Below are 21,184 nucleotides of genomic sequence, written 5' to 3'. Positions count from 1 at the left end.
GAATAGCTACAGGTTTCAGTTTTGTCTTTCAACCAAATCATTCCCAACTGTGGACTTGCATGGTCTTACAACCCCTAAGTACATCCTGAAAATACTATGATCCTCCTCCCGTCCCATCGAAAGCTTAGATATACCGGAACACAAGTCACTGAGTTTCCATTGTCCTCCTCGAGGAATTTAGCATGTTGTATTAGAAACCTCTTTTTTTTAGAAGGGGACCTGGCAAGAGGTCAGCAGGAAGTAGTCTGCAGGAAGTAGTCTGCATGTACACATAACACAAGAGCACAATACCATCCATTTAAAAAATATTTGACAATGGTCATCACGTTCTTCCACCAGAGCTTGAAATATTGTCAGAGCGTCTTTTCGGGCTGAGTATCTAAACCCAGTGTTCTTCTCCCCTCCCCAGAAAGTGACCCATGACATGGACATGTGCTACGGCATGATGGGTAGTCTGTTCAGGTCTGGCTCCAGACAGACTCTGTTTGCCTCTCAGGTGATGCGCTATGCTGACCTGTACGCTGCCTCCTTCATCAACCTCCTGTACTATCCCTTCAGCTACCTGTTCAGAGCTGCTCACGTACTGGTGAGACACTCTATTCAATTCCTTCTGTTGATTCCTGTTGACAGTTTACGGGTAAAAAGGGAGAAATGCAGCATTTACGGAATAAAATGTTACAGAGAAAATAGTGTAAGATACAGCCCTTTCTTTTGCTAATTGGAAAACTGTTAATTGTTAGAAATTGATGGTTAAAAATATAGATGCACATGAATCAACATTTCTGGCTAGTTTAATAAAATATATACAGTACTTGACTCTTAACTTAGACTGAACCCTTACATAGTCTGGCACCCATTTAGCTGAAACACTGACAGGCAGAGTGACATTTGCATTAGAGTTGGTACGTATGAGTTATCTTCTCATTTCAATACAAATGTCTTTACCAAACATAGTATCTGAAACATGCACATCACATACACACAGTGATCAATATTCTGTGTAACAAGTTAAACGCATGGTAATAACATTATTATATTACGTATTGGTGAGCTGAAACTCTCTGTACTAGCTGCTAGCCAACTGGAAGTGCTCTGGTAGTAGCCTCTCTTCTCACCTTCTCTCGCACTTTTTCTCTCTCTCTCTCTGTCTGTCTCTCTCTCCCCTCCCAGATGCCCCACGAGTCAACGGTGGAGCACGCGCACATCGACACGGACACCGAGTCCCCCCTGGCCACGCGGAACCGCCACTGCAATGAGAGCAAGGACCTGGAGTGCTGTAGCAACAAGAACCGCAGCCAGCTGACCCGGTCCATCAGTGAGATCAAACCCCCCAACATGTTCCCCCAGACCCCCCAGGAGATCACCCACTGCCACGATGAAGATGACGATGAGGAGGAGGAAGAGTAGCTGGGAGGAGGTGTGATGGCGTGACCCTAACCAGGCTTGATTCCTTCCTAGAAGGAGGAAGAGAGAGAGAGAGGAGTGAAAACCATCTTGATTCCTTTCTGAGGTTTCCCTGAGGAGGTTTTAGAGTATAAATACTTCTAGGAAAATATAAACTATAATGTACTCTATAGTCCACAGTAAGAGTCAATGTAGGATACATTGGAATGAGGGGGGAGGGGATATGGACATTGTGGTGTATCTATAGGAGATTTATATAGAGAGAAATGAAGTTACTTTTTATACTAGAGATGTATCAGGATATGAAGCTTTTATGAATCAGATCAGACAACGGTATGTTACTACAGCACGTTGCCCCGTGCCCACCCCTTTTCAAGTTTTATGTTTTCAATGGTTGTTTTTTTTCTATGGATTTTTATGATGAAATGGGAAACGGTTGACTTGAAGTTGGCCAATTTTTTAATTAAAAAAAAAAAGTTGATGAAGCTAAAACAGTTTTTACGGCATAGGATGTTGTAGCAGACAAATATACATGAATACACACAAGAAGCAAATGTTACGAACTCTACTTTTCTCTGTACTGACCTTAGTGTCTGGTCATAGAGAATAATTCTCTGTGTGTGTTTACATAGTCTACCATAATGCAGGCACCATACCGCAGTTTCAATGTGAAGCACTAAGCACTGCCAAACAGTATGTACAGTACTGTATATAAACTCTATATACTGTTTTGCTGTTCTCCTTTTGAAATGAAAGTGTTCTAGCCTTTTGCTGTACTGGTGATGCGTATTGAGCAGCACGGCAATCCAAAAACATGGTCCAAAAAATGTGTTTCTCACTGGTTGTTATTTTGGTCATTTTTTTTTTTTTTGCAGTATAATTCCTCCCGTCGTGACCCTGTATAACACAGCTGGTGTGTGTGTGTGTGTGTGTGTGCCCGGCCTTGGCCAATCAAAAGTTGAGTTTGTGTCGTCCTGAGCGACTGTAACCAAGGCATCCATAATTGTACTAAAGAACAGTGTGGTGTATGTTTTGGGTTACACAAAGCACAAGTCTGTGGTTAACTAATTGTCAATATTAGCTCGATATGACATGAAATGTGCTGTCTATTTAAAGTATGGTGCATAATGTAATCTGTGATTCTGTGTGGCTAATTTCAACTGACGTTTTGAGATGCATGAAATGTTGTTTCTAGGCAACCGTGCGTACAGGGTATCGATTATGCTGCCTCTGTACAGATGGGGTCTATGGCAACTGTGGACGGTCACATAGGCCTAATGCTATTGAGAGGCTGTGACCCAGTATTACTGTTCTCATACATGATACTGTAAAAAGCATTCATGCAAAATACCATGACATTTTTTTTTGTTCTCCTGTAGGATGATATGAGATATCGAAACCTTCAACATTGTTACACTATGTGCAACTAACATGCAGTAGTAGTTTTACCTTTTTTTTTTACTCAGCTTGGAGTTGTTTGTTTAGGTGTTCTCTTGAATATTACATTGTAACAGTTTTTATTTTTCATTGCATAGAACTGACATATTCACCCCTACCTAACCATACCCTCATATTCCACGTGGTTCCTAGTAATTCTTTGCAGTTAACATAGAGAGTACAGTATGTTATAGGAACAGACCTGAGTTCAAATACTATTTAACATTTTTCAGAAACTTTAGCCTGCTTGGAGTGCCAGGTGGGCAAAGTTGAACATTTGTGAACATTTTTCTGGTTCCATTGCTCCAGGCAAGCTCAGTCAAGCCCCAATAAAGTATATGAAATGATTTTGAATCGTATTTGAACCCAGGTCTTCTCTACAGTAGGCCTTGATATTGAAAAAGGAAAATCCAGGTTAGCCTGGGTGCTGTGACACTGTGTAGGCCTTGAGAATGCACGGGCACCAGACAAGGAACCAATGCCTCGGCGAGAGGGCGTTTGGGTCTGACCGCCCCCAGAGAGGTTAGGGTGGGCCTGGGAAAAGGACAAGGGGCGCCCTCCTGACTGGTGGGAATAGGTTGTAGACTCACCCTAGCAGGCCTATGAAGTGTGGAAGATGAATAAAGGACTAGCTACAGTATTCAGGAGTTGTATTGGTCACAGGGGTAAGAAACACTGCATGATGCAAAGAAGCACCTGATTTTTATTTAACGAGGCAAGTCAGTTAAGAACAAATTCTTATTTTCAATAATGGCCTAGGAACAATGGGTTAATTGCCTTGTTCAGGGGCAGAACGACAGATTTGTACCTTGTCAGCTCTGGGATTCAAATTTACTAGATTACTAGCCCAACGCTCTAACCACTAGGCTACCCTGCCGCCCCAATATTTCCCACAAGTGTTGCATTTGCTGTCTCCAAACATGTTCAAACCTTTTAATTTCAAAATGGAAATTGCACTCGTTGATTAGGCCCACAATTCCACTGAAACGTTGAGATACTTTAAAAAAAATGTGACTGGAAAATGTTACCGACTTGGTTAATGTTGAACTTTCCTGTTTTGCAACGGAAATGCTAAACATTTTCAGTTGTGTGTCCTAATGAACATGACCCAGATAAAACATTTTTTTATAGGTTATCTGCAATATATGTGTATGCTATGTAAAACATGCGTATCACTTTATTTCTAAGGCATGTAGTTGTGTAGCTAGAGGTTTCGATTGGGCTGATGAAGGGAAGACCAATAGCGGGTCTGTTTGTAACTCTGTTTTCCGAGACAAGTATTAAAAAGGGGAATGTGGGTTCAACTGGGGATCTTTAACAGATTCTCCTCTTACTAAAATTATTACAGAGGAACTATATAGTGGTTCAATATTTTATTACTCTCTGAAAAAAGTATATTTTTAAGTATTGATTTAACTGGAAATACCACAGAAACACCTGAGGCAGCTGTGTTTTTCACCTGGTTGGTTAGTCATGTTTTGTTGTTGGTCTCATTACTAACGAATTCATAATAAAGCTTGGTCGTAGGGAGGAAAATTTGAAGTCCTTTTCTGTCAAAACACTTTACAAGACATTTATTTCTATGCAAAGACGCAGTACAGTGCATTATACGTGTAAACTAACTTACTAAAAGGCTGGCCAGTGTAAGCAAATAGCTTACGTCAAAGTTTGATAACTGTATGGCTAGAACTAGGTTAGGGCTACAACTGATATGTGGAAGAAAATAACGTGTCCGTCTGTGAGGAAAAAGCTCTGGACACAAGTTCTACAAGGTCATCTGTGTGGTAACAATTGTACACTTAATAATAATAATAAGATTAGCCTTGCAGACCGATATGCTGAACAATGGGCGATGTTGAAGAGCATGTATTTACCGTGCATCAGACATGGCACCTTACTCAACAACACCTTGGTTTTGCTGTTTATTTGTTTTTTCTAACCAAGTGTTTTCAGATTCTTAGTTTACAACGTTGTATATAATATATGCATTTCCATGTTGTTCAAGAAATGTTCCTTAAATTCTTTTTTCTTTAGCATTTTTCTGGTTTCAGACAGTTTTTTTTACTATAGCGGCTTCAGTGAGTATGTCTGAGCGAGCTAAACATGGCGAACAGGTTAATGCCACCATCCATTTATACAATTTGTCCATTTATACAAAATTTCAACAATTGCAGACCGAGCGTGACAACTATCACGCACTTATTTCTTTGTGTCATGTATTTTCTTGGATGTTCCTCAGAGTGTTTTGTTTCCAGAATTATGATATAATGTGTACATTGGGGAAATGACATATGTACAATAAAAGCTAATCTTCCATAATAAGTCACTGGGTGTGTGTACTGTCTCCTGTTGTTCTTCTTGCAAAACTATAGTTTTACAATTTTGAGTAAAACAAGTATTTGAATGTAAGAATTATACTTGCATATAATCATACATAAACATTATTGCATACCAAAAGGACTTAATATATCCAGTAATGTGTTAAATTAAATGTTCTACAATTAATTGAAAAATCTATTGCTTGCATAGCTTTTTATATCCAATGAACTTCAGGGCACTTAGAGTCTAGAATTCTCCTCTCCCATCCCTCTGGTGACAAAAAAATCAAGCACATGGGGGGGGGGGGGAGATTACGTTTATCATTTTACCTCCCCCTCACAGTTTAAAAGGGTTGACATTTAGGTGTCCAAAAGGTGACTCAAAACATGATTCAAGAATAGAAGTCCTGTCAAAATTGGAAGATATAAACACCCCCCCTCCTCTTTTTTTTTACAATTCTATTTAACTACCAAATAAAATATATCCAGTAATCCCAAATCCATTTCTCTGAGCACCAAATCCCCATTCATGTTACACTGTGTAATAAGATTTGAAAACATTTCTATTGCATACTGTGAGTACATTGAGACTTACTACAACGCAAACATTGTGTTGTTCCAGTTAACAGATGGACATAGGCTACACAACGGGAAATGTATACAGTATAGTGGAAAGAAGTCATGAATAGGTACACAAATAAATGTATATCTCTTAATGCTTTGATCCAAGGGTTAAATGTCCACAACCCCGTCAATGCGTTTGGCAGATCTGTGTACACTAACATGCAAGGTCAAGGGGTCATATTTGCAGCAGCATCAGCTGCATTTTTTTTTCACTCAGCAACTTTCGCTTATAATGCAGCTCTGCCGCAATGGTTTTTAACACAAATCAAGAAAAGCAGGTAAATTAAAACATGGAAACATTTGAAACAGACATGGGACATTTTAAAAAAAGACATTTTTATGAGTATTTTTGTTCTTAAACAGTTACGTTTTTCCAGCCTTAAATACATTTCAGGAAGATTAAACCAGCTTTAAATCAGGTTTGTCTTAAACCAGCTACTGAAAATATCATTTTAACAGAAGGGTAAATCATCTTTGCAATAGATCATTCTGTCCTTGAAATTGCCTCCATACAATGTTCTGAACTGCCTCTCTTTAATCTGAGCACCTTTGTGTTGAGGGGAAAAAATAACATATTCCATCACAAACACTCTTTCTGTTAATAATTCACTTTTTATTGTACCACCAACACCAACCAGAGCAGAATATGGGAATGCTTTTGTCGTGTTGAGTATCAAACATGTGGACAGGCACATATACATAGCAGCATGAGGATAAACATGGTCTGATATGACTCAGATAAGGATAGAATGGAGAGTAGCAAGTGAAGTATTTTTTCAGCGGATCTAAAAGTGTCTTGACATATACTGTAGTCGTTCATTGGTGATGTGAGTCTTATCTTTAGAGCGGAGAAAGTCCTCAGAGAAAGAGGGGGAAAAGAGAAAGAGCAATAGAAAGAGAGAGGTATCTCTTTTTTCAGGTGTTTCTTTTCCTGTGAATGTTCAAGAAGCAGGGGTAAAGACCACATGGGTCAAGATATACGTCACAACAAGGCTCCAAAACCAACACAAGACTACACTGGATAGTCATATATGTTATTTTCAACATTCTGACATGAACATGTGAAAAACCCTCATCTGCATGTGAAGGACTTTTATTTTGAAGGAGATACTCTTTTTTTTCATATAAGTGTATTAGATACAGCAGTGATCAAAATATAGATGGTAAAGTACAAATACAATCGTATTATATCATCATCATCATCGCTTATCTCTGGAATGATTGTCCTTGCAGAGCAGAGTTCACCTGATGCATAGGAACACTCACAAGTAAAACAACAAAAACAACTATATCTGGTCAGTGTTATTAATCTCTTCCATAGTCTGGTCATTTTGAAATGGAAGCCCCTTGGTGTATGTGGGAAGGTTGCCAACCCATGTGTTTTTTTAAAGAAGTTGTTTATGCTCACAGTAATTTGGGAATACTGTGACACTAAGAGAATCGCGACCACCAGTGGTCAAAAGTTGCAATTGCACTCCCATACTATTTGGAGCAACATTCTGCAATGAATATCGTTGCTTTAGCGAGCAGATATTACAACTGTCTAGGATGACTACAAACTGCGTCAACGTGCGTTACGTTAAGATGCTGCGTCTACAGAGATTTAGGATAGAAGAGTTATTTTTGGACTTCTTACTTTAAGTTCAGCTTTGATTCATATAAAACCATTTATATACAAACGGATACAAAGAAAAAGTCAACTCAACATTACATTACCCTAGAAATAAGTTTACACTTGAAGTTAATATACTCAACAGAAGGCATATACGCCTTGTACATACACCCCAACCCTGGCTTGGTTCTTCATACATATTTCCCGAGACAAATTATAACAAATTACGTAATGATCCATCGCAAAGAAAAACAGAGAATCATTTGTTTACAGGCTTATAGGAGAATTGTGATAAGAAATATACAACATAAGTGTGACTAGAACATATTTGTGGCTAAGATACAGAAAACACATTAGTAGTTCTAATACTGTAATTGCGTACATTCAATACAGTACATCAATGGTGAGATTTCATATTTTCCTCAATTTCCCCCAAATTATGCGTTGCTATGATTCAAGTCATCACAATTCAAAGAACTAACATCTATAGTAACCAGCGAAGGGAATGTTTTGCTCTTACAATAAATAATAATAATAATAATAATAATAGTAAGCATTTGAATGTTAAGGTTTTTAGCTTCAGTGGCACATGGTTATTCAATGAATTATTATTAGATTACAAAGATGAAAAACTAGCATGTGAAAACAAGCACTTAAGTGTTTAATTTGGCAATGTTTTCACTTTAAAGTGTTTTAAGTTGGTATGAACTTGAGCCTTACAAAAAAGATCAGTCAGTCACCGAAAAAACAACCGTTTCTGTTCATCTCCAACAGTGACCAAGTGACCAAGTTAAAGGGTGTAAAACATCAACAAGCTTGGGCTGACAGGTAGTGGTTAGAGCGTTGGGCCAGTAACTGAAAGGTTGCTGGATTGAATCCCCGAGCTGACAAGGTAAAAAAAACTGTCATGCTGCCCCCGAACAAGGCACTGTTCCGCTGTAGGCCTTCATTGTAAATAAGAATTTGTTCTTAACCGACTTGCCTAGTTAAATAAAGGTTCAATTATAAAAAGGTTTCAGTTCAAGCCCACACTATTTGATTAAACTTGCTAACCAGATGATTGGGGCATTGTTGGGAAAAAAAACATTCTTCTTGCACTGAAAGAGAGCATGTTTGAAGCATTATTATTTTTGTTTCACACAGTAAACATTGTTTTTCATTACATTCTCACACTGCAAGAAGAATGGTACCTTAATCTCAAAGGTACACTCCAAAAAATGACATCATTCACAGCAGGGCGACATCCTGCTTACTGACAACAACGAGAACATTTGAATCTGCCAAGGCTCCCAACTATTGGCTCTTTCGACTTTGCACCCTCCCACAATGCAATAGTCAATTTCAGTTTTGTTGGTGTCAATTTATTTAAGCAGGAAGTTGCCACACTGTGTATGCTATACACAGAGTGGACATAACATTAAGAACACCTGCTCTTTCTATGGCATATACTGACCAGGTGATTCTCGGTGAAAGCTATGATCCCTTATTGATGTCAACTGTTAAATCCACTTCAATCAGTGTAGATGAAGGGGAAGAGACAGGTTAAAGAAGGATTGTTAAGCCTTGAGAAAATTGAGACATGGATTGTGTATGTGTCATTCAGAGGGTGAATGGGCAACTCAAAAGATTAAGTGGCTTCGAACGGGGTATGGTAGTAGGTGCCAGGCGCACCGGTTTGTGTCAAGAACTACAACCCTGCTGGGTTTTTCACATTCAACCGTTTCTCATCTGTATCAAGAATGGTCCACCACCCAAAGGACATCCAGCCAACTTGACACAACTGTGGGAAGCATTGGAGTCAACATGGGCCAGCATTCCTGTGGAAAGCTTTCGACACATTGTAGAGTTCATGCCCTGACGAATTGAAGCTTTTCCGAGGGCAAAAGTGAAGGTGCAACTCAAAATGACTGGAAGGTGTTCCTAATGTTTTGCACACTCAGTGTATTTCATAATGCATAGTCTGCCTTTAACCCCAAAACCCAGTTCAAGAGTTTGATTGAATAAAGCTTACACTCTAAGCTCAACATGAGCTGAAGGAGACTGAACATACTTTAACATGCCACACAACACACACACAGTGGAAAGGAGAGTGCTGTGCCATACAAGAGGGTCATTCATGGACAATAGTTTAATGTCGAGGTTGCTTTTGTGAAGTTCATGATGCTCAACATGTTAGATGAGGTCATTAATACTGGCCAATGATCACGTTTGATTATTAATAATAAAAGACACATGCGTTCATAAGTGCCAAGTTAGCACTTTTCAATGTCAATACATCCCGGGTCCCACTCCTTAACCACAGACCTAAGACTTGTCTGGATTCTATTATTAAGTCTGATTTAAGTCTGTTAACTAAAGTCTGGATAACCTCCATATCAAACAGCAATATAATGAGGTCAAAGGGCTTCTGATCGTACATCGGCCATAATAGGAAAAGCAACTGGCTTAGGGATGTGTTTTGCTTGTGGACGGTTGCAACTCAGCATCTTTGAACCAAAATATACACATACATTCGGTGCATACAAACATACAAATATATCTGTCTCAATTTACAATAAAGTGATATTTTTATTCATAATCATCTCTTAAATATACTGTTTTTTTCCCATTGCACTTTGTTAAAAAATAATTAAGATGATTTTTTAAAAAGGCAATAGTGTGATTTTAAGAAGGTGAAAAGATACGGTACCATGAGCCTGATTGAGAAGAATAGTAAAAATAACAAGATCTGTAATATACATATATCTTTAAAAGACCCTCACCAACTCATATACATGGATGTACAGTACCAGTCCAAAGGTTTGGACACCTACTCATATACATGGATGTACAGTACCAGTCCAAAGGTTTGGACACCTACTCATATACATGGATGTACAGTACCAGTCCAAAGGTTTGGACACCTACTCATATACATGGATGTACAGTACCAGTCCAAAGGTTTGGACACCTACTCATATACATGGATGTACAGTACCAGTCCAAAGGTTTGGACACCTACTCATATACATGGATGTACAGTACCAGTCCAAAGGTTTGGACACCTACTCATATACATGGATGTACAGTACCAGTCCAAAGGTTTGGACACACCTACTCATTCAAGGGTTTTTCTTCATTTTTACTATTTTCTACATTGTGGAATAATAGTGAAGACATCAAAACTATGAAATAACACATATGGAATCATGTAGTAACCAAAAAAAGTGTTAAACAAATCAAAATATATTTGATACAATAGTAAAAATAAAGATAAACCCTTGAATGAATAGGTGTGTCCAAACTTTTGACTGGTACTGTACATCCATGTATATGAGTAGGTGTCCAAACTTTTGACTGGTACTGTATGAGTATATATATATATATATATAGCATGTATTTCAATATCACATATATACACACACAAACATCTACATGCCCATGCATGTTTGTGCAATGGTATATATCATATCTTCTCCATACATACATATATACACATATATACAGTGGGGAGAACAAGTATGTGATACACTGCCGATTTTTCAGGTTGTCCTACTTACAAAGCATGTAGAGGTCTGTCATTTCTATCATAGGTACACTTCAACTCTGAGAGACAGAATCTAAAACAAAAATCCAGAAAATCACATTGTATGATTTTTACGTAATTAATTTGCATTTTATTGCATGACATAAGTATTTGATCACCTACCAACCAGTAAGAATTCCGGCTCTCACAGACCTGTTAGTTTTTCTTTAAGAAGCCCTCCTGTTCTCCACTCATTACCTGTATTAACTGCACCTGTTTGAACTCGCTACCTGTATAAAAGACACCTGTCCACACACTCAATCAAACAGACTCCAACCTCTCCACAATGGCCAAGACCAGAGAGCTGTGTAAGGACATCAGAGATAAAATTGTAGACCTGCACAAGGCTGGGATGGGCTACAGGACAATAGGCAAGCAGCTTGGTGAGAAGGCAACAACTGTTGGCGCAATTATTAGAAAATGGAAGAAGTTCAAGATGACGGTCAATCACCCTCAGTCTGGGGCTCCATGCAAGATCTCACCTTGTGGGGCATCAATGATCATGAGGAAGGTGGGGGATCAGCCCAGAACTACACGGCAGGACCTGGTCAATGACCTGAAGAGAGCTGGGACCACAGTCTCAAAGAAAACCATTAGTAACACACTACGCCGTCATGGATTAAAATCCTGCAGCGCACGCAAGGTCCCCCTGCTCAAGCCAGCACATGTCCAGGCCCGTCTGAAGTTTGCCAATGACCATCTGGATGATCCAGAGGAGGAATGGGAGAAGGTCATGTGGTCTGATGACACAAAAATATATATTTTTGGTCTGAACTCCACTCGCGGTGTTTGGAGGAAGAAGAAGGATGAGTACAACCCCAAGAACACCATCCCAACCGTGAAGCATGGAGGTGGAAACATCATTCTTTGGGGATGCTTTTCTGCAAAGGGGACAGGACGACTCCACCGTATTGAGGGGAGGATGGATGGGGACATGTATCGCAAGATCTTGGCCAACAACCTCCCTTCCTCAGTAAGAGTATTGAGGATGGGTCATGGCTGGGTCTATCAGCATGACAACGACCCGAAACACACAGCCAGGGCAACTAAGGAGTGGCTCCGTAAGAAGCATCTCAAGGTCCTGGAGTGGCCTAGCCAGTCTCCAGACCTGAACCCAATAGAAAATCTTTGGAGGGAGCTGAAAGTCCGTATTGCCCAGCGACAGCCCCAACAACCCCGAAACCTGAAGGATCTGGAGAAGGTCTGTATGGAGGAGTGGGCCAAAATCCCTGCTGAAGTGTGTGCAAACCTGGTCAAGAACTACAGGAAATGTATGATCCCTGTAATTGCAAACAAAGGTTTCTGTACCAAACATTAAGTTCTGCTTTTCTGATGTATCAAATACTTATGTCATGCAATAAAATGCAAATTAATTACTTAAAAATCATACATTGTGATTTTCTGGATTTTTAGTTTTAGATTCTGTCTCTCACAGTTGAAGTGTACCTATAATAAAAATTACAGATCTCAACATGCTTTGTAAGTGGGAAAACCTGCATAAACCGGCAGTGTATCAAATACTTGTTCTCCCCACTGTATATATATAATAAATAAATGCACAAAAACATTCTTGGTTCATGGTTCCATGGTTTCCTTCAAAGCGGTATTTGGTACAGTCTTTGACTAACCATATTTGTCTGCGTGCGTTTAAGTCCTTCGTTGTAGTAGTACTAGTAATACTACAGTCCACTGCCAATCCCTGAACAAGAACAGACTGGAAAGTGTGTATACTTATGTGTAAGTGTTTGTGTGTGGTCAGGGGAATGGGGGGCATGCACACTGTTGTCCATCTTTCCGAGCTACTGGAATACCAGGTTCCCGGGTATTTAAGCGGATGGATTGGCTGAGGACGGTCCAAGCCCACCCTAACAGGGTCTTCTAGAGGTGTGTGATGTGGGTGAGGGCCCAGAGTGCTATCCCTTTAGCCCCCTTCCCCACTACCCCAAAGGGTATTCTGTTCCAGGCTGTGGAATCGGCCAGGGGTGGTGGAGGGTAGAGAGTAGAGGTTCAGGCTGGGGCTCAGTATACACATCTCCGTAGCCCCCTCCCCTCAATTCCTCCAGGGTCTTCAATCCATAAGGGGGTGGTGGGTAGGGGTTAGAGGTCCCTCCCCTCAATTCCTTCAGGGTCTTCCATCCATAAGGGGGTGGTGGGTAGGGGTTAGAGGTCCTTCCCCTCAATTCCTCCAGGGTCTTCCAGCCATAAGGGGGTGATGGGTAGGGGTTAGAGGTCCTTCCCCTCAATTCCTCCAGGGTCTTCCAGCCATAAGGGGGTGATGGGTAGGGGTTAGAGGTCCTTCCCCTCAATTCCTCCAGGGTCTTCCATCCATAAGGGGGTGGTGGGTAGGGGTTAGAGGTCCTCCCCCTCAATTCCTCCAGGGTCTTCCAGCCATAAGGGGGTGATGGGTAGGGTTAGAGGTCCTTGGATGTTGGAGGATTAAGCCCAGGCCCTGGCCCAGAGGGTACTAACACCATCCCTCCTCACTCCTCTCACCCTCTTCCCAGACCCCTCCTCCCTCCTCTCCCTCTGTCCCCACCACCCCAGTGTGGGCTAGATGGGTCCCTCATTGTGCGCAGTGTGGTTGACCCTGTGGGCCAGACAGTTCTGGGGCTGTGTGTTGAGGTTGAGCAGGCTGGCTGTCTCGTGGTGGGCCATAGCTGGCGTCTCCAGGACGCCCCCCCCTCCACCATCGTGGAGCTCAGTGGTCAGAGTCAATTCGATCTTGGTGAACTCACTGTCCATCGACTGGGGCGTCTTATCCATGCGCGACGCCATCAGGGCGTTCTGGTACTGCTGACGGGTCACCTGGGGGAGGATAATACAGTTACATGATATCAGGTTATATGATATTACAGTATATTAAATAGCATCCCTGGGCATCAGTTGAACTGGCAGATGTGGATATCTACATGATCACCTTGAATAATAGCATAGCTACATTTCCAATAGAACATTCTTATCCACTTTCTCCTGGTTTCAATCATGTTTCACCAAATGGACACATATAACTCACTAAAGTCACACAGGGTGTGCCTCTGGGCTCCATGCTAGGCCCCCTCTTTTTCATAATCTTGGACAGATCCTACGCCAGTCAATTCAACCTCAACCTCCACTGTTATACAAGCGACAGCCAAATGTGGCCCGTTTCAGGAAACTAGGCGTATGTCACGGGTCACTACTTTACAGAACAGCCATTTGAACACAATATTTTATTTATTTATCAAAATGCATTTTTTTATTGGAAGAAATGCCCTCTGGAACATGTGAACCTTCATGTGCCTTAATAACAAACTTGTATGCCATCTGTAAAAACGAATACAATTGTTAAATTGAAAGCCTAGTTGGTTTAGCCACAGAAAGAGTCAGCAACCTTCCCGCTAGCCATGATTGGCTGAGATAATGAGTGGGCTGGAAATGCCGGGAGATGAGTTGGGATTGGTATGCCATGTAGCACACTTCTGTCTATTTGAGCTGGTCAGTATGTGTAGGTAATCCCGTCTAACGCTGCTTTTTAGAAATCTATTGCTCAGTAGAACTGCATAAGTGTTGCTCTCCATTTTCTAGAGGATCGAGGTTTGAAATCAGTGGAATTAGAGTATGATAGCTAAAGAGATGGAGAAAACACCTGTCTCCAGATTACATCTTCAAACTAAGGGCAACCATATCATCTGTGACAGGGAGAAGCATCCAACCATGACGTGTACGGGTAAGATAGTTTAGCTAGCTACATTTGACACATTTCTAATTTTGACAGTTGTTTTCATTTCAAGTTAAAGTGTACTGTTAGCTAGATAATTAACATTAGCTGGCTGGCTCGCTACCTAACGTTACGTGTATGATCGTATTATTTGTATCTCAGAGCCATTTGCTTGGCTAGTTGTTGCAAAATGTTAGCTAGCTAACATTGAACCTGGTTGGTTAGTTACCTGCAGATTCATGCAGGGTAGTAACGTCATGAGTTGGGATTATGGTTCATTGTTTAGCTAGCTAGCTAGCTACATGTCTTAACAAAAGACTCCACTATGCAAGTGTCCATTTTAATAGAATGTCACTGTGACAAATGTTAACCAGTTAGCTTGGGTGCTTGACTGCTGTTGTTAGGACAAAACGCTCAGATAAATAGATTGGAGGAGCTAAAGCTTAAAAGGGTGCTGAATAGGTGTAGACAAAGAAGAGCTCTCCAGTAGGTACCAAAGCATTCAAAGACGATTTTCTCAAAAGTGAGTTTACAAGTTTATACATTTTCAAAGCAAAATTACTTTCCCATTGTTTCTCAAATGCAGTGTATGATATACCATTTTGTAGTCTCTGCTTTTATCCAATGTAAAAAACACAATTTCAAATTTTGCTACATAAGACCGAATCAAGGCGGTTGGTCACAAATGTGTGTGTCTGTGTGTGTGTGTACAGTATGTGCGTGCACACGTGTGTGTAGAAGTGTGTATAGACTCTCCTTGATATACTGCAGGTCCGACAGCCATAACAGAGCAGTCTGGCTTGTATACAATTGAAGTCGGAAGTTTACATACACTTAGGTTGGAGTCATTAAAACGTGTTTTTCAACCACTTCGCACATTTCTTGTTAACAAACTATAGTTTAGGACATCTACTTTGTGCATGACACAAGTCCAAGTTTACATACACAAAGTGCACTGTGCCTTTAAACAGCTTGGAAAATTCCAGAAAATTATGTCATGGCTTTATAAGCTTCTGAGTCAATTGGAGGTGTACCTGTGGATGTATTTCAAGGCCTACCTTCAAACTCAGTGCCTCTTTGCTTCACATCATGGGAAAATCAAAAGAAATCAGCCAAGAACTCAGAAAAGAAATTGTAGTACTCCATAAGTCTGGTTCATCCTTGGGAGCAATTTCCAAACGCCTGAAGGTACCACGTTCATCTGTACAAACAATAGTACGCAAGTATAAACACCATGGGACCACCCAGACTTCATACCGCTCAGGAAGGAGACGCGTTCTGTCTCCTAGAGATGAACATACTTTGGTGCGAAAAGTGCAAATCAATCCCAGAACAACAGCAAAGGACCTTGTTAAGATGCTGGAGGAAACAGGTACAAAAGTATCTATATCCACAGTAAAATGAGTCCTATATCGAAATAACCTAAAAGGCTGCTCAGCAAGGAAGAATCCACTACTCCAAAACCGATACAAAAAAGCCAGATTACGGCTTGCAACTGCACATCCTCTGGTCTGATGAAACAAAAATAGAACTGTTTGGCCATAATGACCGTCGTTATATTTGGAGGAAAAAGGGGGAGGCTTGCAAGCCAAAGAACACCATCCCAACCGTGAAGCATGGGGGTGGCAGCATCATGTTGTGGGGGTGCTTTGCTGCAGAAGGGCCTGGTGCGCTTCACAAAATAGATGGCAGCATGTGGATGGGAAATTCTGTGGATATATTGAAGCAACATCTCAAGACATCAGTCAGGAAGTTACAGCTTGGTTGCAAATGGGTCTTCCAAATGGACAATGACCCCAAGCATACTTCCAAAGTTGTGGCAAAATGGCTTAAGGACAACAAAGTCAAGGTATTGGAGTGGCCATCACAAAGCCCTGACCTCAATCCTGTAGAATATTTGTGGGCAGAACTGAAAAAGCTTGTGTGAGAAAGGAGGCCTACAAACCTGACTCAGTTACACCAACTCTGTCAGGACGAATGGGCCAAAATTAACCCAACTTATTTTGGGAAACTTGTGGAAGGCTACCCGAAACATTTGACTCAAATTAATCCATTTAAAGGCAATGCTACCAAATACTAATTCAGTGTATGCAAACTTCTGACCCACTGGGAATGTGATGAAAGAAATAAAAGCTGAAAGAAATCATTCTCTCTACTATTATTCTTACATTTCACATTCTTCTTAAAATAATGTGGTGATCCTAACTGACCTAAGACAGGGAATTGTTACTAGGATTAAATATCAGGAATTGTGTTTAAATGTATTTGTCTAAGGTGTATGTAAACTTCCGACTTCAACTGTATCTGTAGTGTGTGTGTATAGTGTAATGTATGTGTAGTGTGTGTATGCGTGTCTGTGTGTGTGTGTGTGTATCCTGACTATCCTCTCACCTTGATGTACTGCAGGTCAGACACAGCCCTGACAGAGTAGTCTGGCATGTATATCTGTAGGAAGGCGTTCAGCTGGTTGTTACTGCTCCCCAGCGTGGGTGTGATGGCATCGATGCGGTCACTCCGGTTCAGGGAGTCTGAGTGGTTCAGGCCAAACGGCCGCGGGGGGGACTTGTTCTCTGCACAGGTTAGAGAAGAATAGAAGTTTTTGGCTTCTGTTCACAGCAAATACCGATCTGGGCTTGGGGTCGATCCCGTGTCTATAAAAGTCGATTCAGAACGTAAACCAAATTCCAATATCCAATTCTACATTTTCCTCATTGAAAAGCATTGAAGAGACCTGGAATTGAAATGGAATTGACCCCAGCCCTGATCTGAGAACAGAGTAAAAGCAGAACCCACAGAACATGTCACACAGACCGTGTATATGGAATCCACAATCAGTTATAGCTGTACTGCTGTACCTAGCCATAGCTTTGTATGATTTATGTTTGTCATCCCATCTCCATCTACACAACCTGATTGTGCATCATCTATTTACTGAATTTTACACAGAATGAAAAGCTATTTCTTTAGTTGAATGATTAGGTAACATATAGGCCAAGATTCCTTGGTGCAATGTATGGAAATCTAATATATATTTTAAGTCCTCCCATTAGGGGGGCTTTGCTTCACAGGTTTTGAGTCGGTGGTCTAGAGTGATGTTGCTTTTTTCCCACTTCTCAAATGAGAATACTTTCTCTTTATTTTAATTAAACTCAGCTTATGTTTTCCACTCCTCAAAAAGCAGACGAGAGGAAAACCACACAACAAAGTGGAAAAGACGTGGGCTTGCAGAGGACTGGGGCGTTAATGCTCACTACTCTGGCTGGAATGTATGTAATCCTGGGTTTGGATGTGGTCCCCAGACCCACGCAGTAGTCCAAGGCCCAGTGAACCCTGGGAGATTTGTACTCTACTTTCTCGGGGGCCGACGGGGGACGGTAGGGGATGGAAGAGGGTGGAGTGGGACAAGGGGGAAAAGAAGGAGGGAATTTAGTAAATATGAGGCTTGAGCTGTTTGTGTGTGTATGTTTTCAGAATGTGTGTGTGTGCTTGCAGCTTGTGTGTGTGTGTGCGTGCTGCAGTCAGCGGCCCTGCGGGGGGCTGTAACTCATAGCCTTGTTTATGGAGTCAGAGGGTTAAGGGGCTAGAGGGGTGGAGCCTGTCTCTAGTGGCGGCTATGCCTCACTCTGGGGGCCCCTACTACACTATTCACTGGCTTGAGTTATGGTACTGGTTATCACACACACACACACACACACACACACACACACACACACACACACACACACACACACACACACACACACACACACACACACACACACACACACACACACACACACACACACACACACACACACACACACACACAGAGAGAGAAATGGACGCTTCACATGCACAGTACACAGTAACAGACATCCTTCAGAGCCCAAAACAATAGGTACGTCCTCCCTTGTTAAACATCCATGCAGAACAACATTTAATATGCAAAGCAAACGTAAGGACAGCGTAAGTAGGACATGCATATTAATACACAAACACGCAACAAACAATATGCTCAAAGTATTCTTGCTATGTGGCACAAGAGAATCCCGCTCTCAAAGAATTTAAGCTCATGACCAGCAGGTCCAGAATTCATTCCTATGTCCACAACACATCATGCAGTTTTGATACCTGTAAATACCAGGCTTAGGTGAAGTGTACACTCATCCCAATGGGTGATAGACAGATGGATGAGGCATATTAGATGTGAGGAGAGATGGAGAGATAGAGGGATAGGGGGGATGGACGGACATACAGACAGGTTGACAGACAGACAGATTGACAGACAGACAGGCAGGCAGGCAGGCAGGCAGGAAAGAGAGGACTATCATACCTGGAGATCCTGCTAGGGACTCAGCCCTACTGACAACGAAGGTACGAGACAGGGAGAGAGGGACTGGAGAGACGGACGACAGAGAAGGGAGACACACACGGAAAAATCCATCACCAGAGCCCACAAATGAAATAATAATAATACCGTTACCGTCGTACACCGTGTCCTGAAAAACAACCAACGTGCCATCCAAGCACATTGAAAGAGGGTCTGTGATAAAATATGACAAAATACATCATCTCATAAGCATGTGCTCCATGTTCCATAAACCAAACTACAGTGACAACTTTTTTTGATGAGGAGGGTGTAATTCTGCCCTCTCACCAGCAGGTGTCTCTGAGATCCTACTAGCGCCTGACTGGAAGTTTGAATGAACTGACAAAATACAGAGGCTGCGTCACAAAAAAATGTGTCATACCTTATTTCAATATGAGTCAATTCACTTGGTTACTGATAAACTGTTTCTTTACTATTTCTAAACCAGTCATCCTGGACCTAGCCCTTGTCTCAGTAGCTGCCAAAGGATGATGGGTAGGAGGGAATTGGGGAAATCTGAAACATACATGGTAGGTGCCTATAGACTACAATGTAGTATTTTTGTAAAGTAGTTTTATATAGGGACGTAGGGTTCTGGACAAAAGTGTTGTGTACTGCAGTGAATATTTATAGGACCTCATTTTAGACACAGCCATTGAGACGTCAGTCTACAAGGATGTCTTACCTGGAGAGGTGGTGAGAGCCATCATCCCATAGGAGGAGAACGCTCCTGCTTCAAACTTCATCCCTTCCTTCCCTGCCTCCACCTCCACCTTCCCCTGCAGAGGAGCACAACACACTCTGCGTAAGAGTCTGAAGAAGACTCAGATCAGTTGAGAAGTACTGCGGGGTATAGAGGTTTGATCATCAGCTACAGTAAATTCACTATGTGTTTTTGTTTCGGCAGCATTACAGTCGAAGCATTGACTGAACCGCGTAAAAAACTTTTCAGAATTCACGCCTTGAACAATATTCAGGCAAATCTCTCCTTCGCAGTGAGATGACGATCTACTTCACGTTCTTTTAAAGGTCCAGTGCGTTCTGTTTTTCCTGTGTTTTCTATCATATTGTACAACAGCTGATGAAACTGTGATCTGTGTTATTTCCTGATAGTTACTGGTTGACAATATAATCTCATCAAGCAGGGTTTAGCATGGGTGGAGTTTCAGCGAGCCTTGTTACGGTAAATAAGGTAAATAAGTTAATAGACCAATAACAAAGAGAGTTCAAACCTCTCTGCCAATAACAGCTAGTTTTTTGTTTTTGAGTGCCCTCTCCCTCCCCACTCAGACCACTCCCAGACCGTCCTAGAAACTTGAGAATTTTGTTTTTGCAAAGAAGTTTTTTTTTTTTTTTTTTTACAATTTTAATGGAAAACTATTACAGCATGGTACTTAATTGTTACCCAGAAGTGATTTGATATTGATATAAAAACGCCTGCATTGGGGCTTTTATGTCCACAAAGTCAATTTCCTATTTGCATGCTGCAACCTTTCAGCCAATCCATCTGTAACTGTCATGCCCTGACCTTAGAGAGCCATTTTATTTCTCTATTTGGTTAGGTCAGGGTGTGATGTGGTGTGGGCATTCTAAGTTTGGTTTTCTATGTTTCTTTATTTCTATGTTTTGGCCGGGTATGGTTCTCAATCAGGGACAGCTGTCAATCGTTGTCATACTTAGGCAGCCCTTTTTCCTTCCTTTCAGTGTGGGTAGTTAACTTTGTTTGTGGCACTTAGCCCTGTAAGCGTCACGGTTGTTTCTTGTTTTGTTGGCGACATTATAAAATAAAATAAACTGTACGCTTACCACGCTGCACTTTGGTCTACTTCCAACGACACCCGTGACAGTAACACTTTCTCTTAAAGATCCAATGCAGACGTGTTTATCTCAATATCAAATCATTTATTGTTAACAACTAAGTACCTTACTGTGATTGTTTTCAATTAAAATGGTCAAAAAGAAACAAAAGTAGCTTCTTAGTAAAGAGCCATTTCTCAAGAATTTAGCTTGGACTGTCTGGGAGTGGTCAGAGTTGGGAGGGGAAAACTGAAAACTAGCTGTTAATTGGCCGAGAGGTTTGGAACTCTCTTATTGGGCTATCAACTCATTTACCGCCTGATGATGTCACCAGTCAGGTCAAAAGTCCATTCTACCAAAACAGGCTGAACTTTTAGGTGGT

At 41.3% G+C, this 21,184-nt stretch overlaps 2 protein-coding genes across 5 annotated transcripts in view; one reads left to right on the top strand and one right to left on the bottom strand.

Annotated features, from left to right (window-relative positions):
• Window positions 1-5,167, top strand: part of LOC118374556 (cytosolic purine 5'-nucleotidase-like) — a 30,155-nt gene extending 24,988 nt beyond the window's left edge. For all 4 annotated transcript variants that reach the window (XM_052503258.1, XM_052503259.1, XM_052503260.1 and 1 more), the window contains 2 exons: window positions 410-586; window positions 1,171-5,167. In XM_052503258.1, the coding sequence (XP_052359218.1) occupies window positions 410-586; window positions 1,171-1,407 (414 nt within the window). In that variant the 3' untranslated portion in view covers window positions 1,408-5,167. The remainder of the gene's footprint in view (window positions 1-409; window positions 587-1,170) is intronic.
• Window positions 5,168-13,498: 8,331 nt separating this feature from the next.
• LOC118377191 (metal transporter CNNM2-like) overlaps window positions 13,499-21,184 on the bottom strand; it is a 75,390-nt gene continuing 67,704 nt past the window's right edge. Inside the window, 4 exon segments of the mRNA XM_052503257.1 lie at window positions 13,499-13,765; window positions 17,049-17,227; window positions 18,970-19,032; window positions 19,691-19,784. Of these exon segments, the coding sequence (XP_052359217.1) occupies window positions 13,511-13,765; window positions 17,049-17,227; window positions 18,970-19,032; window positions 19,691-19,784 (591 nt within the window). The 3' untranslated portion in view covers window positions 13,499-13,510.

The sequence above is a fragment of the Oncorhynchus keta genome, unplaced genomic scaffold (assembly GCF_023373465.1).
Source record: "Oncorhynchus keta strain PuntledgeMale-10-30-2019 unplaced genomic scaffold, Oket_V2 Un_contig_1690_pilon_pilon, whole genome shotgun sequence".
Classification (NCBI taxonomy): domain Eukaryota; kingdom Metazoa; phylum Chordata; class Actinopteri; order Salmoniformes; family Salmonidae; genus Oncorhynchus; species Oncorhynchus keta.
The sequence above is the reverse complement of the archived record's forward strand: the minus strand, read 5'-3'. Positions and strand labels throughout refer to the sequence as shown.